The sequence below is a fragment of the Bufo bufo genome, chromosome 1, assembly GCF_905171765.1.
Source record: "Bufo bufo chromosome 1, aBufBuf1.1, whole genome shotgun sequence".
Taxonomy (NCBI): domain Eukaryota; kingdom Metazoa; phylum Chordata; class Amphibia; order Anura; family Bufonidae; genus Bufo; species Bufo bufo.
The window spans coordinates 679,925,563-679,943,094 of NC_053389.1; the positions used below are offsets into that span (position 1 = coordinate 679,925,563).

The 17,532-nt window shown below is 43.3% G+C and overlaps 1 protein-coding gene across 1 annotated transcript in view; it reads right to left on the minus strand.

Moving 5' to 3' along the window:
- The window catches only part of TTLL6 (tubulin tyrosine ligase like 6), a 28,412-nt gene extending 12,027 nt beyond the window's left edge, over positions 1–16,385 (minus strand). Inside the window, exons 1-10 of the mRNA XM_040414127.1 lie at positions 16,307–16,385; positions 12,678–12,957; positions 8,320–8,360; positions 6,966–7,084; positions 6,739–6,869; positions 4,844–5,000; positions 4,617–4,760; positions 4,436–4,521; positions 2,573–2,798; positions 1,813–1,994 (exon numbers count right to left, since the gene is read on the minus strand). Coding sequence (XP_040270061.1) covers positions 1,813–1,994; positions 2,573–2,798; positions 4,436–4,521; positions 4,617–4,760; positions 4,844–5,000; positions 6,739–6,869; positions 6,966–7,084; positions 8,320–8,360; positions 12,678–12,937 — 1,346 coding nt within the window. The 5' untranslated portion in view covers positions 12,938–12,957; positions 16,307–16,385. The remainder of the gene's footprint in view (positions 1–1,812; positions 1,995–2,572; positions 2,799–4,435; positions 4,522–4,616; positions 4,761–4,843; positions 5,001–6,738; positions 6,870–6,965; positions 7,085–8,319; positions 8,361–12,677; positions 12,958–16,306) is intronic.
- Between the last annotated feature and the right edge of the window lie 1,147 nt (positions 16,386–17,532).

Sequence of the window (17,532 nt, forward strand, 5' to 3'; positions counted from 1 at the left end):
ACGCAAGTGTGAAAGAGCCCTAAGACGCACTCCCGGTTTAAGAGGAGGAAAATAAGAAATAAATATTGTTCATCAGACCTCATTTCAGATCCTTAGATCAGACCCCCATACATATCAGGACATCAGATCAGGCCCCCATAAATATCAGGACATCACATCTGACCCCCTTATCATGACATCACATCAGCGCTCCATGTCAGAACCCCATCAGACCTCAGATCAGCCCACAATGTCAGACCTCAGATCAGCCCCCAATTTCAGACCCCCGTTAGACCTCAGATCAGACTTCAATGTTAGACCCCTATCAGACGTCAGATAAGCCCACATTGTCAGACCCCATCAGACTTCAGATCACATTAAAATAAAAACCTCCTCTTTCCTGTCCTGCGCCGCAGCTCCTCTTCACCTCTGGCAGAAGTTGCACTCCCCTGTCTTCCCGGCCTGCGCTGCTCTGTCACCTGACTGCGTGCAGTGTCAGGTCATAGTGCGCCGGCCCCAGCAAGGAAGACAGGGGAGGGTGAGTACTACAAGCGCTTGCGGCGCTTTGCTCCCAACTCCCAGGCACCTAATTCATACTAGTGAGTGCTTCCGTAATGGAAGCGCTCACTAGTATTCGCTTTATAAGATGCACGGCCATTTCCCCCCCACTTTTAGGGGGGAAAAAAGTGTCTTATAAAGCAAAAAGTACGGTACCTAAAATCGTGAAGTTTACACACTGGCCACTAGACCTTATAATATGTTGAGACTTTTTCTGTACAGTTAACTTTTCAGTAGCCATCACATTATCGTCACAGGCAGGATTACAATGATAGATATCACCTCTGTATAGGTAACACAGCTTTTTCAAAGCTGCGATTTGACTGTAAAAACACAGCCAAGGCACAAATCAGTTGCAGGTGACTTAAGCACAGTGCAACAATGGATCTAATGATTGTCAGTGATGTTGCTGAGTGACACACGACATGCCGAGACTGCCACGCAACATTCACGGAACATCCAGACCTGATAGGTTTTGTTTCGCAGGGCGCAATTCGCATTGAGACATGCAATTGGCGATCTGCAACAAAAAATCCATCAGGTCTGGATTGTCTGTGACTGTAGCATCGCAGCAACATCAATGACCAATGTCGCACTACGTTCATGTCGCCATGTAGCCCCAGTCATGTAAAGATCTGTTTAGTGGAGGTTTAGGCCTCATGCACACGACAGTTGTTTTTCTCGGCCTCCATACTGTTTTTTTTGCGGGTAGCATGGGTACCCATTCATTTCAATGGGTCAGCAAAAAAATGCTGACAGTTCATCCTTTTGTGTTCCGCGTCCGTTGTCCGTGTTTCCCTTCAGCAAAAAAAATAGTGCATGTCCTACTTTTTTCACATTTGCGGACAAGGATAGGTATTTATTACAAGGGATCCGTTGGAAAAAACGGATCCTCCCAAAAAATGGATGCCGCATCTGTTTTTTTTGGCGGACGCAAAAAACAACTGTCGTGTGCATGAGGCCTTACTGTCAGTGTCAGAGGAAATTATTCTGAGGGCCCACCATCTGTGTATATAGGATCTTAAGGGCCCTGTTTTATTAGGGGGTCCATTATTATCAGAGCTTGTGCCCACCGGAGGGTCCTCTGGTACTCTGGTGGGCCAGTCTGACCCTGCTTACTGTGCAGTATACATTGTCAAGTAATGAACCCAATCAAAATGATGATATGATGTCATTTATATGACATGATGTAAAAATGTAGAATGCGGAACAGTAATATTCACAATAGTTGTATCCTGTGGACTAAATGGTTTCCAAAGAGGAATGTGTTGTCACCTGTTTTCCTTAGGAACATTCCTTTGCAGTAATCGCTCCTTAACTCTGCGTTTATCTTCCTCAAGAACTTTTCTTTTGTCACAAGCCCGGAGATTGATCAAGTGAAGGGTATCACAGAGTAGAGAATCCTTCACTTCCCTGTCCAAGCGGGAGTCTGTGGTAAAGCTTGGGGAATGATTCACCTATTTATACAAGATAAATCTATCATCCGGGATATACAGAAAACAACAGAAAACCCCATATGATATATAAACCTATCAGTACAGGTCACCACAGAAGAATTCTATTCATTTCATTTACAACCTATAAATATGGATTTAATTCAAAAGGGGTGAAACCGTCTTTTGTGACTGTACACATTTGTATCTTTATTATTATTTTTTCAATTGAATTATAGGGCATGATTGCAGCGGCACAGACCAATAATACTATATGTTGTTCCCACACAGTAGCGGTTCTATGTCTTTAGCAGTAATGTTGGGCATTCTCCATCTTGCCCTAGGGTTTTTGGCTGTGCTATGTATTTTAATATCTATGTGATGTGGATTTCAATAAACATTTATATATTGTTAATCACTTGCTGATTTTTCTTTATTCTTTTGGATTATTGGCGTAGTTTATCTAGCTTAGATCACCATGGGTGGTTTTTGCCCATGGATCCTCGTCTGCATGCCGTAAAAGCCTAGATAACCCCCCAGAAACTAGAACAGGTCAGTAATCATTTTTCCTCGCCATTTTTTTTTTTCAGATGAGATTTTACCTCCAGCAGCCAAGGTTTTAATTTTTTGTCCACTAGGATGTCAAATCCTAGAATCTCAAAACAAGCGCTGCCTGCGATGTGATTTGGGAAACAAGTTCGATAGTTGTGTTTGAGGATCGGGTGTGCAGAGATCAGAGTCTTGATAATTACATCTTCAATATCCTCCCAGAGCTGCGCTTTGTTGTAGTGATTGTTCTCCAGCCAGGTCCACAGAGTTGATAATTTTCTATAATTGGAAGAAAAAAACGTCACAAGAGGCCAAAGGAGAATCTAAAGCTGAAACACAAAACGTAATTAGAGTGAAAAGTCTAAGGCGGCTTCAATTTCTGCGAGAATCATTTAATAATTTGTAGTTATAGGTGACAGAGCTAAAAACTGTCTGCTAGAGAGGTAAGGGTGTAGTCCCATCTCAGACACTGATGGCCTATCGCTAAGATATACCAATGTCATATAGGTGCTGGTCCCACTCCTCTCTCCAGAATGAGGCCCCCAAAGTGAAAAGAGAGAAGCAACACATGAGCGGCGTGCTCTCTATTCACTGCTATGAGAGTTCTGAAAGTAGCTGAATGAGTGGTGCTTGACTATTTTCAGAAGTCCCATAGCGGAGAATGAAGAACACACCATGCATGCATGGCCACCTCTCTATTCACTGCCATAGGACTGCCGGAAACAGCTGAACCAGTGCTTGGCTATTTTTGGGACTCCCAGAGTGGTAAATGGAGGGTGGTTACGCATGCGAAGCTTCTGTCCATTCACTTCAGCGGTCCCGTTGTGGAGATAGTCCCAGACATTGGACACTGATGGCATATCTTAGTGAAATGTCATCAATGTCTGAGATGAGAATACTCATTTAAAGGGGCTGTCCCATAACAAAGACTTAACATCTGTCCAGGGTAGGGAATAACTGATCGTTGAATGTCCGACCTCTGGAACTCCAATGGATCATGAGATCGGGGAACCTGTGTTCCCCTGCTCAGCCATCTCCAGCAGTCCCATAGAGTTGAATAGAGTAGCAGTGCACATGCATGACCACTGCCCCATTTAAATGGGAGAACAAATCGGAAAGTGACCACCTTGGGTGTATGGAAGGGGATCGGAATAGCTGTCCAATAGCCAGCCACTTTTAGATATAGCGCACAGTTTGCTGTCTATGTTGAGCATGCTCTATCATATGAATATATCTGTGCTGAATTAGACTAATATTGACTGAACCAGTGGATTTTGGCACGACTATCAAACTAATGTGTATGGGGGCTCCCAAATCTCCTTTGATGACACAAATCAGGGAAGATAAGGATTGGGCAGTTAGGTTTCAACATGCCTGATCCTTTTGTTTTTGAGGGGAAAAGCCTCTCTCAGAGGTATCTGATAGCAGCTTTTCCCCCTTTCCCATTCACAATATATGCCATTAAAGGGGTTTTCCGATATATTTTTCTACTGATGACCTATCCTCTGAATAGGTCCTCAGTATCTGATCAGCACCCAGGACCCTCGCTGATCAGCTGTTTGAGAAGGCACCGGCACTCCTGTGAGCGCCGAGGCCTTCTTGCAGCTTTCACTAAGCTGAGTGATGACAAGTTCATGTGTCACGTGGCCTAGAAGTAGTTCCACCCCATTTAATTGAATGGGGCTGAGCGCGATACCAAGCATAGCCATTATACCATGTACGGTGCTGTGCTTGGTAAGCTGCCAGAAGGCAGCGGCCTTCTCAAACAGCTGATCGGCGGGGGTCCCAGGTGTCGGACCCCCACTAATCAGATACTGATGACCTATCTTGAGGTTAGGTCATCAGTATTAAAATCTCGGAAAACCCTTTTCTAACAATATAATCTTCACTAATTCATGATGCAACACACAACTCACCTCTTACTTCCTGTCATGTCATCTCTGATAAAGTTTTCGCTGTGTTTGTTGATAGCGTAGTTTGTCAGATGCATACAGACATCGTCCTGTCACAAGGAATTTTACGTTACTATATGGGTCTTGGTGGTCCATGTCAATAACCACTCATCTAAAATCCATTTCCAAAGGCTCCTCTACTTACCAGATTGCTGTGACTAGGTTCTGTGTAACTCATGGTTGCAAAACGCGCAAGGCCTTCCTTGTAGATAAAAATGCGCAGAGGTTCACAAGATGTCACAAGGACGTATATACGTAGATCAAATTTATACCCATCAATCAGGAATGGCTGTGGAAATATACTGATATTAATGCCATCATATTTTGTTTTCTTGGAGGTGTATTACCGGCACATAACACAGTAAATGCTACCTTGGAGATATACTGCTGACAGATCATGTGCTCGCCATGTTTGATGTCCCTCATGTTTTTGGAAAGAAAAATGCCCCTGCCTTGGCAGCCACTATCAGGCTTGCAGATGTAAGTCTTGTTCTTCTTTGTGCGGCAGTAGGCCTGTAAATCACCATAACTGTAGTAGAAGTACAGAAAAGTTTAAAAGTGCTATTAATAAGCAATAATAACATTCATAACAGCAGTACAGGAATAAACCGCACTCAACTCATGGAATAAAGACATAAAGCGACAGGATGATGGAATATTATCTTCGGCAGACATAAATGAGCCCATGGTTATGCACCATATAACTGTCTACTATGCAACCAATACGTATGTATCATACTTAGAGTGCTCCTGACTCGTCTGTCTACATTCGGATTATTCAAGTTGACCATATATAATTTTTCCAGCCTGCTTGCCACGCTCATAGCAGTAAATGCAGAGGATGCCATGCATACGCGACTACCTCTCCATTCCCTGCGATGGGACTTAAGCCAACTCAATCAACAATGGTGCTCCACCTACAAACTGATTCAGAGCCTCACTCCAACTCCACACCAATCCTCCAACAGAAAGATTGTTTTAGGGACAGTCCAGATGTAACAGGAGACTTTTATGATTTGTTTTCCCAACGGAGTGCAGGTAAACGTATTGCTTTTTTCAGTGCATGCGCACAAGTGCACTAAAACACAGTGCATGACACTGCACCCAAAAAAAACATTTGGCCATATATTCGACTACGTAGTATGAATATATTTTTTTCATTGTGAAATACCCTATGAATCAAAGTGCAGTGTCATGCTCCAGCACACCCTGTATTTCTGGGTTATTTTTTGGCTGGAAGAATGCCTTCATAATACATTACCATACATAGGCACGGTGTAGCAGTACATAGTGTGCCAATGGCTTGGTAGTATGGAGACAAAGGTCCAGATTTACTAATCCAAAGGATGGCATAAGGTTAGACAGGTTGTCTAGACCTGCACCAGATTTATCATAGGGGCTCACCGTGCTCAAAGGGGTTCTGCAGTTTGTTTAAACTGATGATCTATCCTCTGGATAGATCATCAGCTTCTGATCGGCGGGGGTCCGACACCCAGGACCCCCGCCGATCAGCTGTTTGAGAAGGCATCGGCGCTCCAGCAGCGCCGCAGCCTTCTCACTGTTTACCGCAGGCCCAGTGATGTCACGACTAGTATCAACTGGCCTGGGAGCGGCTAAGCTCCATTCAAGTGAACAGAGCTTAGCCGCGCCCAGGCCATACTAGTCGTGACGTCACTGGGCCAGCGGTAAACAGTGAAAAGGCCACGACGCTGCTATAGCGCCGCTGCCTTCTCAAACAGCTAATCGGCAGGGGACCCGGGTGTCGGACCCCCGCCGATCAGAAGCTGATGATCTATCCAGAGGATAGATCACGAAGTGCAGAACCCCTCCATTCAAGCACTGCCACCTCTCCATTCACCTCTATGGGAGGTCTTGAAATAGCAGAGCCAGTGCCTGGCAATCTTTGGCACTCCAATAGAAGTGAATGACTGGTGGCTGCACTTGAACGGGGCACCCTTGTTCACTTAGGGGGCCCTGTTCTAGAGTTATGTGGGTCCCAGAGGGGGACAATGGTGGCATATCCGAGGAATGTGCCACCAAAGTGCAAGATGGGCCAACCACTTTAAACAACAAAGGGGATAAAGTGCGTGCCAAAGTGCTAGAGTCCCTTCATTCTACTGATTGGTGGGGGTTCTGGAGGTCTCCCCCACACATCAAACATTGATGGCCTAAAGATAAGCCATCAATGTTATAATCCCAGGAAACCCTTTCAAAGGTGCTGGCAACTGATGCCTTATAAGTGTGAGTAAAGCCTAAAAATGACTCACTCAGCAGGCAGGCACCATGTTCTTGGAAAGATGTTGTAGTCTTTAGGAAAAAGTTTTAGCAAACGATTCATATTTCTTGCCAACAAGTCCTTTCTACATATCTCGCTCATTCCTGGGAAGTGGTTGATTTTCTATTAGGAAAACATAACAACAGATATATATTGATAAGAAAGAAATACAATTTGAATATTTTTATTTCGGAACCTATTCTTTGCCTGAGAACCTGCCTGGAATCTTTTCATGTCCATTACACGCTCCAGTGAGACAGAGCAGTCCGTCCAGTAGACTGTCCACTCCTCTTCATCTCCAACCTCCTTCAATCCACTCGCGGAGGCAGCACGACGCACTGAAACCCAAGCAGACGCGGTAACTGTAGAAACATCTTCTTCACTTTACACAAAGTCAGTGGGAATCGTAAGGGATCCACCATATTGATGTCATGACTCGCGCAAAAACAGAAGCCAGTATTACCAGAGCCTCAGCTATTACAGTATATGGGAAAACATATAAGATGATATTTGAAATAGAGGGAATTTTTTTAACTTTTTAAAATTTTGCAGTTCTCATTGCTTTGCATTGTAGGCCACTGTGGACCTGCATGCATATGGTGGAAAATACTGTATCTAGACACTGACTGGATCGGGAGCAAATTGTTTAGGGGGCAGTTAGCATTCCCCTCGAATATAAAACTCTGAGTCTGCTGTATTCTTCATTAGACTCGATTAGCCAAATGGTTATGTATGGACTACTACTAGTAAAATGCTTACATGGGCAGCATATTTAGGTGACAAATTCACTGTAAAGGCGATGCACACTTTTTGGGAACATTTTTTTATTATTGCGTTTTACTCATTTTGGGCTAAAATTTATTTTTTTGGTTGAACTTTATTAAAAGGGTTGTGACACTTCAGCAAGTGACATTTATCAAGTGCACATAGGCTGGTGCTTTTTTCTATAGTGTACAAGCACGGCCACCGCTAATGGATTGCACTGTGGTCGTAACCATGGAAATGAGCAGTGTATAATGTAATGGAAAAAGTAAGTGGCTTGTATTAACTTTCTCTACATGATAAATGCCATTTTCTGAAGTGAGAGAACCCCTTTAATAGTTTGAACAGTTTTTCTTCTACAGCTTTCACTCTAAGTGGACTTGCACACTAGCATCTTTTCTGTGTCACCCTGAATCTGTCAGGGAGCTGTCCTGATGGCTGGATGTGTGGCCCTTACAAGTTCTTAGCAAACTGATAAGAATATGGACTAAATGACTTCAGGGATAGGGGCTACAGATTGAGTCATCAAAGCAGTCCCCTGACGGATTCAGTGCAGAACAGAAGGCCCGCAAATGCAGTTAAAGTGAAAGCTGTAAAGGAAGAGTATTGAAATTTTTTAATAAATACCAATAGAAAAATTAATTGTAGCCCAAAACGAGTAAAATGTAATAATACAAAATACCCCAAAAGGTGTCCATAGCCCTTAAGCAGGTCTATTCAGTATAAATCACTTTTGAATGACTGATTTTAGGTCTAACAACTCAGAAAATTAGCATTATAATGTTTTATGAACCGGATGTGATCGACTTACCACTCTCATACTTGCAGTTTGTTAAATTGATACCAATTACCCTAAAATAAAATAAAAATGAATAAAAAAAAAACTTTTATGTAGTAGATCCCGTCATATATTGAGAATGAACATAGCAAAATGGTATATTTTTTAACTGATTTGAAGGCAGATGTAGTAAAAAATTTTTTTTTATAAATGACTTCTGTGATAGAAGCAATGGAACTTCAGGATTGGCCTCCATCACAGGAGTGCATCCCATACACCCATACGGCAGTGATCTACCATGATAATCAGTAATGTAGCGGGAAGTGGGATAACTACGTAACAATGAGGATAGAATTGTAGTGTGATATTTTATAGTTTTCCCTGAAATGACACAAGGCTTTATGGTTAAATTGGCAACTAGGTGTCACTGCCACCTGGGTGTTCCATTAGCCCCCAAAGGGCTGTACTTCTACACACTGTGACAATGTCCAATCAGTGTTGTGTGTAAGGACATGTGCCTTTGAAGAGAAGAATGGTAACACCCAGTTTTCAATATAGTCATACATTTCTGGGAGAAATAACAGCTCAATGTAGAGTCCTAACAAAAGATGCTCCACACTTGTTATCTCAGACATGTAAGAAGAGCAGACTGCTCTACTTTAAGGCCCCTTTCACACGGGCGAGAGTTCACATCAATGGGGCTGTGTACATAAGCGGTGATTTTCACGCATCACTTGTGCGTTGCGTGAAAATCGCAGCATGCTCTATGTTGTGCGTTTTTCACGCAACGTAGGCCCCATAGAAGTGAATGGGGCCGCATGAAAATCGCAAGCAAGTGTGGATGCGGTGCGATTTTCATGCATGGTTGCTAGGTGACGATCGGGATGCGGACCAGATCTTTACATGCGCTCATCACATGGTCCATCACCATGGTGATGGACCATGTGATGAGCGCAGTGACGTCACCAAAGGTCCTTTTCCTCCCAGGTCCTCAAAGAAGAAGAAAGAAGACGAGCCAGTGTTAAAGGGAACCTAACCAATTAATGGTGTCCTAACTAAGGGCAACATAAATAAGTGACTGATTCTCTTAGCACAATGCTGGGTCACTTTCTTTAATTGACCCAGTCAATCTGCCAACATCTTGCATTGAAAAGCTCCAGCTCATAATGATGAGTCCTGAATATTCATGAACTCCTGACTCTCCCCGCCTACTTGCTGCTGATTGACAGTTCTTTTCCATATGAACCAGCAGCAGGTGGGCAGGGGGGTGGCTATAGCTCTGAATAAAAAAAAACGCTGGACTCAATGACATCACGCTGGACTCCAATCAGCTCATTAGCATGCGGCATGTGGCATCTTTGTGTGTATATTAGGAGGTAACCATCTGTCACACTAGTAAGTGAATACATCTAAGGCACTTTTTAGTAGTTAATGATTGTATATAATTAGTTAGATTATAATCAAATATCCACATGACAGGTTCCCTTTAAGTGGATGAGGTGGTCAGTGGTTGCTGAGAACCAGCGTCATAATCATTGCAGCCCAGGCCTTGAAAAGAGTCAGATCTCCCTGAGAAGAGTCCTGGTTATTCCTAATCTCCTGCTCTCTCACCCGTCTGCTGATGATTGGCAGTTCTCTCCTAGAGAGAAAGGGGGAAAACTAGGTAGGCGACGGTCAGTCATCAGCAGGTGGGCAGGAGAGCAGGAATTCATGGATAACCAGGACTCTTCTCAGGTGGCCGGGACTCTTTTCCAGGCCCAGTCTGCAATGATTGTGAGGTTGGTTCTCGGCAACCACTTACTTTTAACTTTTAAATGACAGACCTCTGAAATTAACTCACCTGTCTCTACCTTATACTGCTGTTAGTATGGGCAGCATAAAGTTGATGACAGGTTCCCTTTAAGGGTATGTTAACATGTGGTGGAACATATGCCTCAGATTTTCTATTGTGCAATTATGGGTGGAAAATTTACAGCAAACAATGCATTCAGAAAGTCGTTTCACTTTTTTCACATTTTGTTATATTGCGGCTTTGTGCTAAAATAAAAATAAATCAAGTTTTTCCCCATCATTCTGCACTCAATACCCCATAATGACAAAGTTAAAACAGGGGGATACAGTATTTATCAAACTGTGTAAAGTAGAACTGGCCTAGTAACTGGCCATAGCAACCAATCAGATTCTACCTTTCATTTTCCAAAGAAGCTGTGAAAAATAAAAGGGGGAATCTGATTGGTTGCTGTGGGCAACTAGGCCAGATCTACTTTACATCAGTTTGATAAATCCCCCCTAGAATGTATTACATTTTTGCTAAATTATTGAAAAGGGAAAACTGAAATATTGCATTGACATAATTATTCAGACCCTTAACTCAAGACTTATTTGAAGCACCTTTGGCAGCGATTACAGCCTCCAGTCTTCTTGTGTATGATGACAAAAGGTTCACTTTGCTCACTTGGATTTGGAGATTTTCTGCCATTCTTCTCTGCAGATTCTCTGAAGCTCTGTCAGGTTTGATGAAGACTGTTGGTGGACAGCCATTTCCAGAGATGATCGATTAGGTTCAAGTCTGGGCTCTGGCTGGGCCACTCAAGGACATTCACAGAGTTGTCCCTAAGCCACTACTTTATTGTCTTGACTGTGTGTCTAGGGCTATTGTCTTGTTGGAAGGCGAACTTTCAGCCCAGTCAGAGGTCCAGAGTTCTCTGAACCAAGTTTTCATCAAGAATATATCAGTTTTTTGCTCCACTCAGCCTTCCTTCAACTCTGACCCTTCTCCCTCTCCTAACCGCTAAAAAACCTCCCCACAGCATGATGCTGCCACCACAAAGCTTCACTGTAGGGATGGTATTGGGCAAATGCTGAGCAGTGCCTGGTTTCCTCCAGACATGACACTTAGAATTGAGGGTAGAAAGTTTAATCTTGGTTTCATTAGACCAGAAAGTCTTGTTTCTCACAATCTGAGAATCCTTTAGGTGTTTTTTTTTTGTTGCAAAATCCGGGTGGATTTTCATGTGTCTTGGTTTCATTAGACCAGAAAGTCTTGTTTCTCACAATCTGAGAATCCTTTATGTGTTTTATTTTTGCAAAATCCAGGTGGATTTTCATGTGTCTTTCACTGAGGAGAGGCTTCTTTCTGGCCACTCTGCCATAAAGCCCAGATTGGTGGAGTGCTGCAGTAATTGTTTACCTTCTGGAAGTTTCTCCTATCTGCACACAGGATCTTTGATTCTGAGCCAGAGTGACCATTGGTCGCTTCTCTTACCAAGATTCTTATCCCCTAATTACTTAGTTTGGTGGGTCAGCCAGCTCTAGGAAAAGACATGGTTGTTCCAAACTTCTTTCATTTAAGAATTGTGAAGGCCACTTTGCTCCTGGGCAGGGGCGTAACTACCATAGAGGCAGACCATGCGACTGCTATGGGGCCCAGGGCAAGAAGGGGCCTAGTTGGGATTATCTCCTCTTCTACTGGAAGTGAAAACTTGATCAGGACTCTACCCTCTAAAGGTATAGCAAATGAGGCAGCGGAAAAAATGGCCCAAGGGTCATTGAAAGGGGTTTAGGCGGAAACCCTTCTGTACTGTGTGGGGGGCCTGGTTTGATCCTTGCTATGGGGCCCTTACCTCTCTATGTCCGCCACTGCTCCTGGGAACTTTCAGTTCAGCAGACACTTTTTGTACCCTTCTCCAGATCTTAGCCTCCACATAATCCTATCTCTGAGCTCTACAGGCAGTTCTTTCCTCCTCATTGCTTGGTTTTTGCTCTGATATAAATTATCAGCTGCGAGACCTTATATAGACAGGGCTGTGTCTTTCCAAATCATGTCCAATCAACTGAATTTACCACTGGTGGACGCCAATCAAGGTGTAGAAACACCTCAAAGATTATCAAAAGAAATGGGAGGCCCCCAGAGCTAAAATTCAAGTGTCATAATAAGGGGTCGGAATACTTATGTCCATTCTAAATTGAATTTTTTTCTTTTTAATAAATTTGCAACAAATTTTTAAATTCTATCACTTTCTCATTATGGGGTATTGAGTGCAGATTGATGGCCATAAACTTTTTTAGATTTTGAGCACAAGGCTGCAATGTAACAAAATGTGAAAAGTGAAAAGGTATGAACACTTTCCAAATGAACTGTATTACAGTACCAGCAAAGTGGAAGAGATTTTACCCAATCCTATCCTAATGCTGCAGAAAGAAAATCTATATCAGCTAATACTTTATCTTCCTGTCTGGTATGTTGTTGATGGTGACGGCTCAATAAGCAGTTGTCCTAACAGCCGGACCTCTATGAGATGGCTGAATGAGCACTAATGTCTATAGCCAGACTCCTTTATTTGATCCTAGTCAAGAGTAGGCCCCATTTCTATACAGCATAAGCTAATCACCTGCGTTTCTTCTTCTTTTTCTTTTTAGACTGGTCCGTTGTGTCCAGGGTTATGTCTGTCTTTGGCTTTTCAAGTTCAAGGTCCCGTTTGTCTTGACTTTGGCTTTCCTCTCTTGGCTTGGGGTCTACATTTTCGATGGTGATTTCCTCATCTACTGGGGACGTTCTGCTTAAACTCTCTGCTTCTGACTCTTCCTCGTCTTCTTCATCATCCCCAGAATCCTCCTCTGATTCACTGCATGCCATGGTCTGAAGTTTCATTTTGTCAGGCAACACTTAGGCTGAAAAGAAGAGATATTATAAAGAAAGAGTGAAACTTCCCACAATTCTTCCTGCAATCAATACCAAAACTATAAGGACAACCAAATTTCCAGAAAAAAAAACTAGATGTAGTGGACATCCATAGGTGCCACTGTTCCAGAAGATAGTGTGTGGCTACAATTGTCTTCTTGGGGTCGCCTACTATAGTCATCCTGTACCACTGCCTTATAAAACAGCTTAAAAAATGATTCTGAAGGACACCTCGCGAGCACTGTGGAGAAGAAAATAAAATGCAGTGTACATGGGGTCCAAATTAAAAAGTTCCAGGGTCTGAAAAGTGGCGGGTGGACACGTGATGTTATTGTTTCCCCCACAACCCTGGTGAAGGCTGGTAAGTCTGGAGGACAGCTTTGTAATACATACCCCATGCCAATTGTGGTAATTCAGGTAAACCGTATATCTGCCTGTCCTGGATGATTAAGGGCCACACGGCATGACTGACTCGAAAACCACATGGCAGTATTCAATTAACTTGTTAGAAGTTGATTGTTTCTTCAGCATTCATTGTTAATGGTTGCACGGTAACCTACAACACTGTACTGCCATTAACAATGAATGCTGAACAGACAATCCGTTTCTAATAAGTCAAAGGGTTCTCCTGGGGTTTGAATACCGATGAGCTATCCTCAGTATTGCTCATCAATATCTCATTGGTAGGGGTCTGATTCCCGATATCCCCGCCGATCAGCTACTTCAGAAGGCTGCGAAGCTGCAGTGAGTGCTGTGGCCTCCTTGCAGCTTACTAAGCACAGCGCCATACATTGGATAGTGTCTGTGTTTGGTATTGCAGTTCAGGGTCATTCACTTAAGCTGCACATAGGCCATGACTGGTAAACATGACGTCACATCGGCAGTGGTGCTGGGTGTCAGACCCCCACTGATGAGATATGACCTATCCTGAGAATAGGTCGTCAATATTGTACTGCTGGAAAACCCCTTTAATTTAATACCGCCGCAGCTTGCATGTACAGTTCTCGCAGCATGGTGGCTTCCTCTCTACAGCTCCATGTAAGCACTCTAGTAAGTGCAGAATAAGTTACGTTATAGGATAGTAAAATAATGGACTCTAGGGCTGTGTGATCCATTGAACTAACTGGATTAATTTGCCCTTTTACAGCCAGACGATATTGATTGTTTTTTTAAATTGTCATATCGATTTTATTCTCCTGTGGAGCGCTGTATCAGGGCAGCATGTGCGGGTATGCTCACGCCATTAATCCTGGTGTGGGTTGCAGGGAATGAAGAGACCCGCACATGCTGCGCTGATACAGTGCTCCAGATCACAGCGGGAGTCCAGCAATGACTGTAGCAGGCATCCCGCTGTGACTGCCAGCATTGCAATTAACCCCAATGCCAGCTGCTTAACTCCCTAGATGCTGCAGTCAATAGCGACCTTGGCATCTAGGCAGTTAAACAGAGGCTCTCCATCACCATCAGCCCCTGCAAACGGGCGCTTGTGCATTGACATGGCAATAGGCCTGCCAATGCTGTTTGGGGATTAGACTCTGTCACACAGGCTTTAATGTAGTGGTATACAAGGTACTGTATACCGCTGTATTATAAAAGACATATTTGCTAGTGAGAGTAAAAAATAAATAAAAATAAAATTATATTATCAAAAAGAAAAAATAAATTGAATAAAAAAATGGTTTTAGATTATAAAAGTGGTAAACAAAAAACCTCTGGCACACACCTGTGGTATCGTGCTGTGTTCACCACAACCCGTATAATAAAGAGTTATGTTATTTACACTGCTCTGTGAACAATATTAAAAACCACAAAAAATAATGGAATTGTTCCTATCCCCCCACCCAAAAAAATGTTAATCAGTAAGTCCTATGTACCCCAAAATGGTACCAATAAAACCCCAATCTCATCCTGCAGAAAATAAGCCTTTATACGGCTACATGGGCGGCAAAATGAATAAATTCTGACCCTTGGAATGCGACGACATAAACTATTTCTTTGCTTGAGATGTGCAAAAGTAGACTAAAAAACAAATAAAACTGCACATACCACATACTGTATTTGGTATCACCATAACCGTACTGACCAATAGAATAACAGTAACAGGCTAATTATGTCACATGGTGAACGTCGTAATTTTTAAGTGCAAAAAACTATAGTGGAATAGCTTTTTTTTTCCATTACTGCACACCAAAAACATGGAATCCGGCCGAGTACATGTCATCATGTATTTTTGGACTTCTGTAGAAATGTCCTATACAAGGCAGCAAAACGGACAAGAATAGGACATGTTCTAACTTTTTTGTAGGGCTGTGAAATGGACATACGGATCCATTGAAAAGAATGGGTCCACATCTGACCTGCAAATAATACGATCGGTAATAATATGGTCGTGTGCATGAGCCCTTATATGTACACCAAAATGATGTCCTTAAAAACTACAATTAGACAAAAAAAAAAGTTATTGCCAGAAAAAAAAAAACACAATCGTCCTTAAATTGAAAATAATTGAGAATTATTATTTTTTTTGGGCAAAATTGCCCAAACGGACACCATTACGGAAATCCCACTAACCGATTAGAGTCAGCGGGGTTCATCTGGCGCCATCTCTGCCCATCATGTGACAGAGCGGGCATTGCTGTCATTTGTCTTGCAGATGTGACCCAGCCGATGTCCAGTAAATGATGTGAAATATTCCTATTTTATAGCATCTCATGACCATAAGGCAGAATATCTCACGTCAAGATTACCATCATTATGTTTCTGCATAGGAAATCATCTGAAATGTAACAATATTTTATATTAAGGCTCATCCATGTGGTCACGGGCCTGTAGGACAGTTCCTTAGTATGGAGCCGGGTGATACAGGCTCTGTTTGGTGCAATTGATGGATAAAGTTTCTCCACACATACAGGCCGACAATCTATGCAGGACTTTTTAATCCTTAATAAATCGGAGGCATAGGGAAATCCCCTAGTAGCAGAAAGAGCGCCCCTGCTATCTATAGGTTGTGTCTGGTATTGCAGCTAGGCTCCATTGAATTGAATGGGGGAGACCTGCACCCAGCACACAACCTGTGGTCAGTTGTGACCATGTACTTGGACGAAAGCTGCAATATTTTCCTAATCCATACAAGCAAAAATTGCTTTCCCAGTGGAGAGAGAATACATCACAATACACTTACTTGCAGGGCTAATAGCACTACAGCATGAAGCAGCGTTACTCAGCGCTGCTGTAACCGCAGATCACTTATAAAACTTTCATCCACATACACACAGGGCTGCGGTAACCAGGCGCCGTTGCTATGGACGCTTTGCTTCTCTCCTCACAGACGGTTCCTACCGTGCAAATGGCCGCGATCTCCCGCGGTGACTACCTCTTCATTCTGTTATGTACCGCAGACCGGCCTCCCGGGCCTCCCAGGGACTACAACTTACCGGTAACCATGGAAACCGCTGGGGGCGGGCCGGTGTGAACGCTGACTGACAGCACGCCTCCTGGTCACGGAGTATACAGGCACGGTTTACACTTGCGTTTTCCCATTTACATTTAATGCACACTGATTGCAGAACTAAAGACCACACTTACATCTGCTTGTATCCATATTTTCGAAATACTTACATAGACATATATTGATATCATGAGGGGCTGGGGTCCTCTGCCATCATGAATGTTTTGGGGCGTCCTGTCGGACATTTCCGGGGTGTTGATGTTGCTGACAGTTGGTTTGTCACATATTTGGGCAGCCCCCCCCCCCCCCCTTCTTGTCCTACTCTTTGTTGCTGGGATCACATTGTATTCCCCATAGGGACCAGTCAGGCGGCGGTTTTTAATGCTGTGTAAATCGCTGTGTGCGCGGTTTCTTCTGCGGTTGTTCACTCTTGAAAGCCACGGACCTGGCATTGAATAGATCTAAACCGCAAGTGGACACCCACCGCAGCTTCATGGCCATGGGCGGATTAAGTGCATGATAGGCCCGGGGCTGTCTACCCAACCCCCCCCCCCCCCCCCCCTCCATTTTAGTTTTATTTATTTTTCTGTATGAAGAGGCTGCGGTGCTTCGTAAGCGCCAAAGTCTCTTCCTAGGCCATATGACATTGTTCACATGGTCTAGGTGCAGCTCTGTCCCATCTGGACAGAGCTGTGCTTGGTAAGGAGCAAAGAGGCTGCGGCGCTCTCTGGAACATCGCAGTCTCAAACAGCTGATTGGCGGGGGTGCCAGGAGTCGGACCCCCACCATCTCATAACTCTGAGTACAGATGTCATAGATATACTTGCAGTCCTATGTAACACCCCACATAACACAGTGAACTATTGTGTTATGTGGGGTGTTACATAGGACTGCATAGAACATCTACTACATTATCTGTACACAGAAAGTTATCACTGTTATCTGGGCTGTTACATAGGACTGCAGGTGACAAATTAAAATGTTAGTTGCTAAATTTAAAATACATACGATTATGATTAAAAAAAAAAAGAGGAGAAGATGAGACGCAGGTCACAGTAGTGAGCCAGCTCTACATATAGGAGAATACAGCACCACATACCTGTTACATCCAGTGACT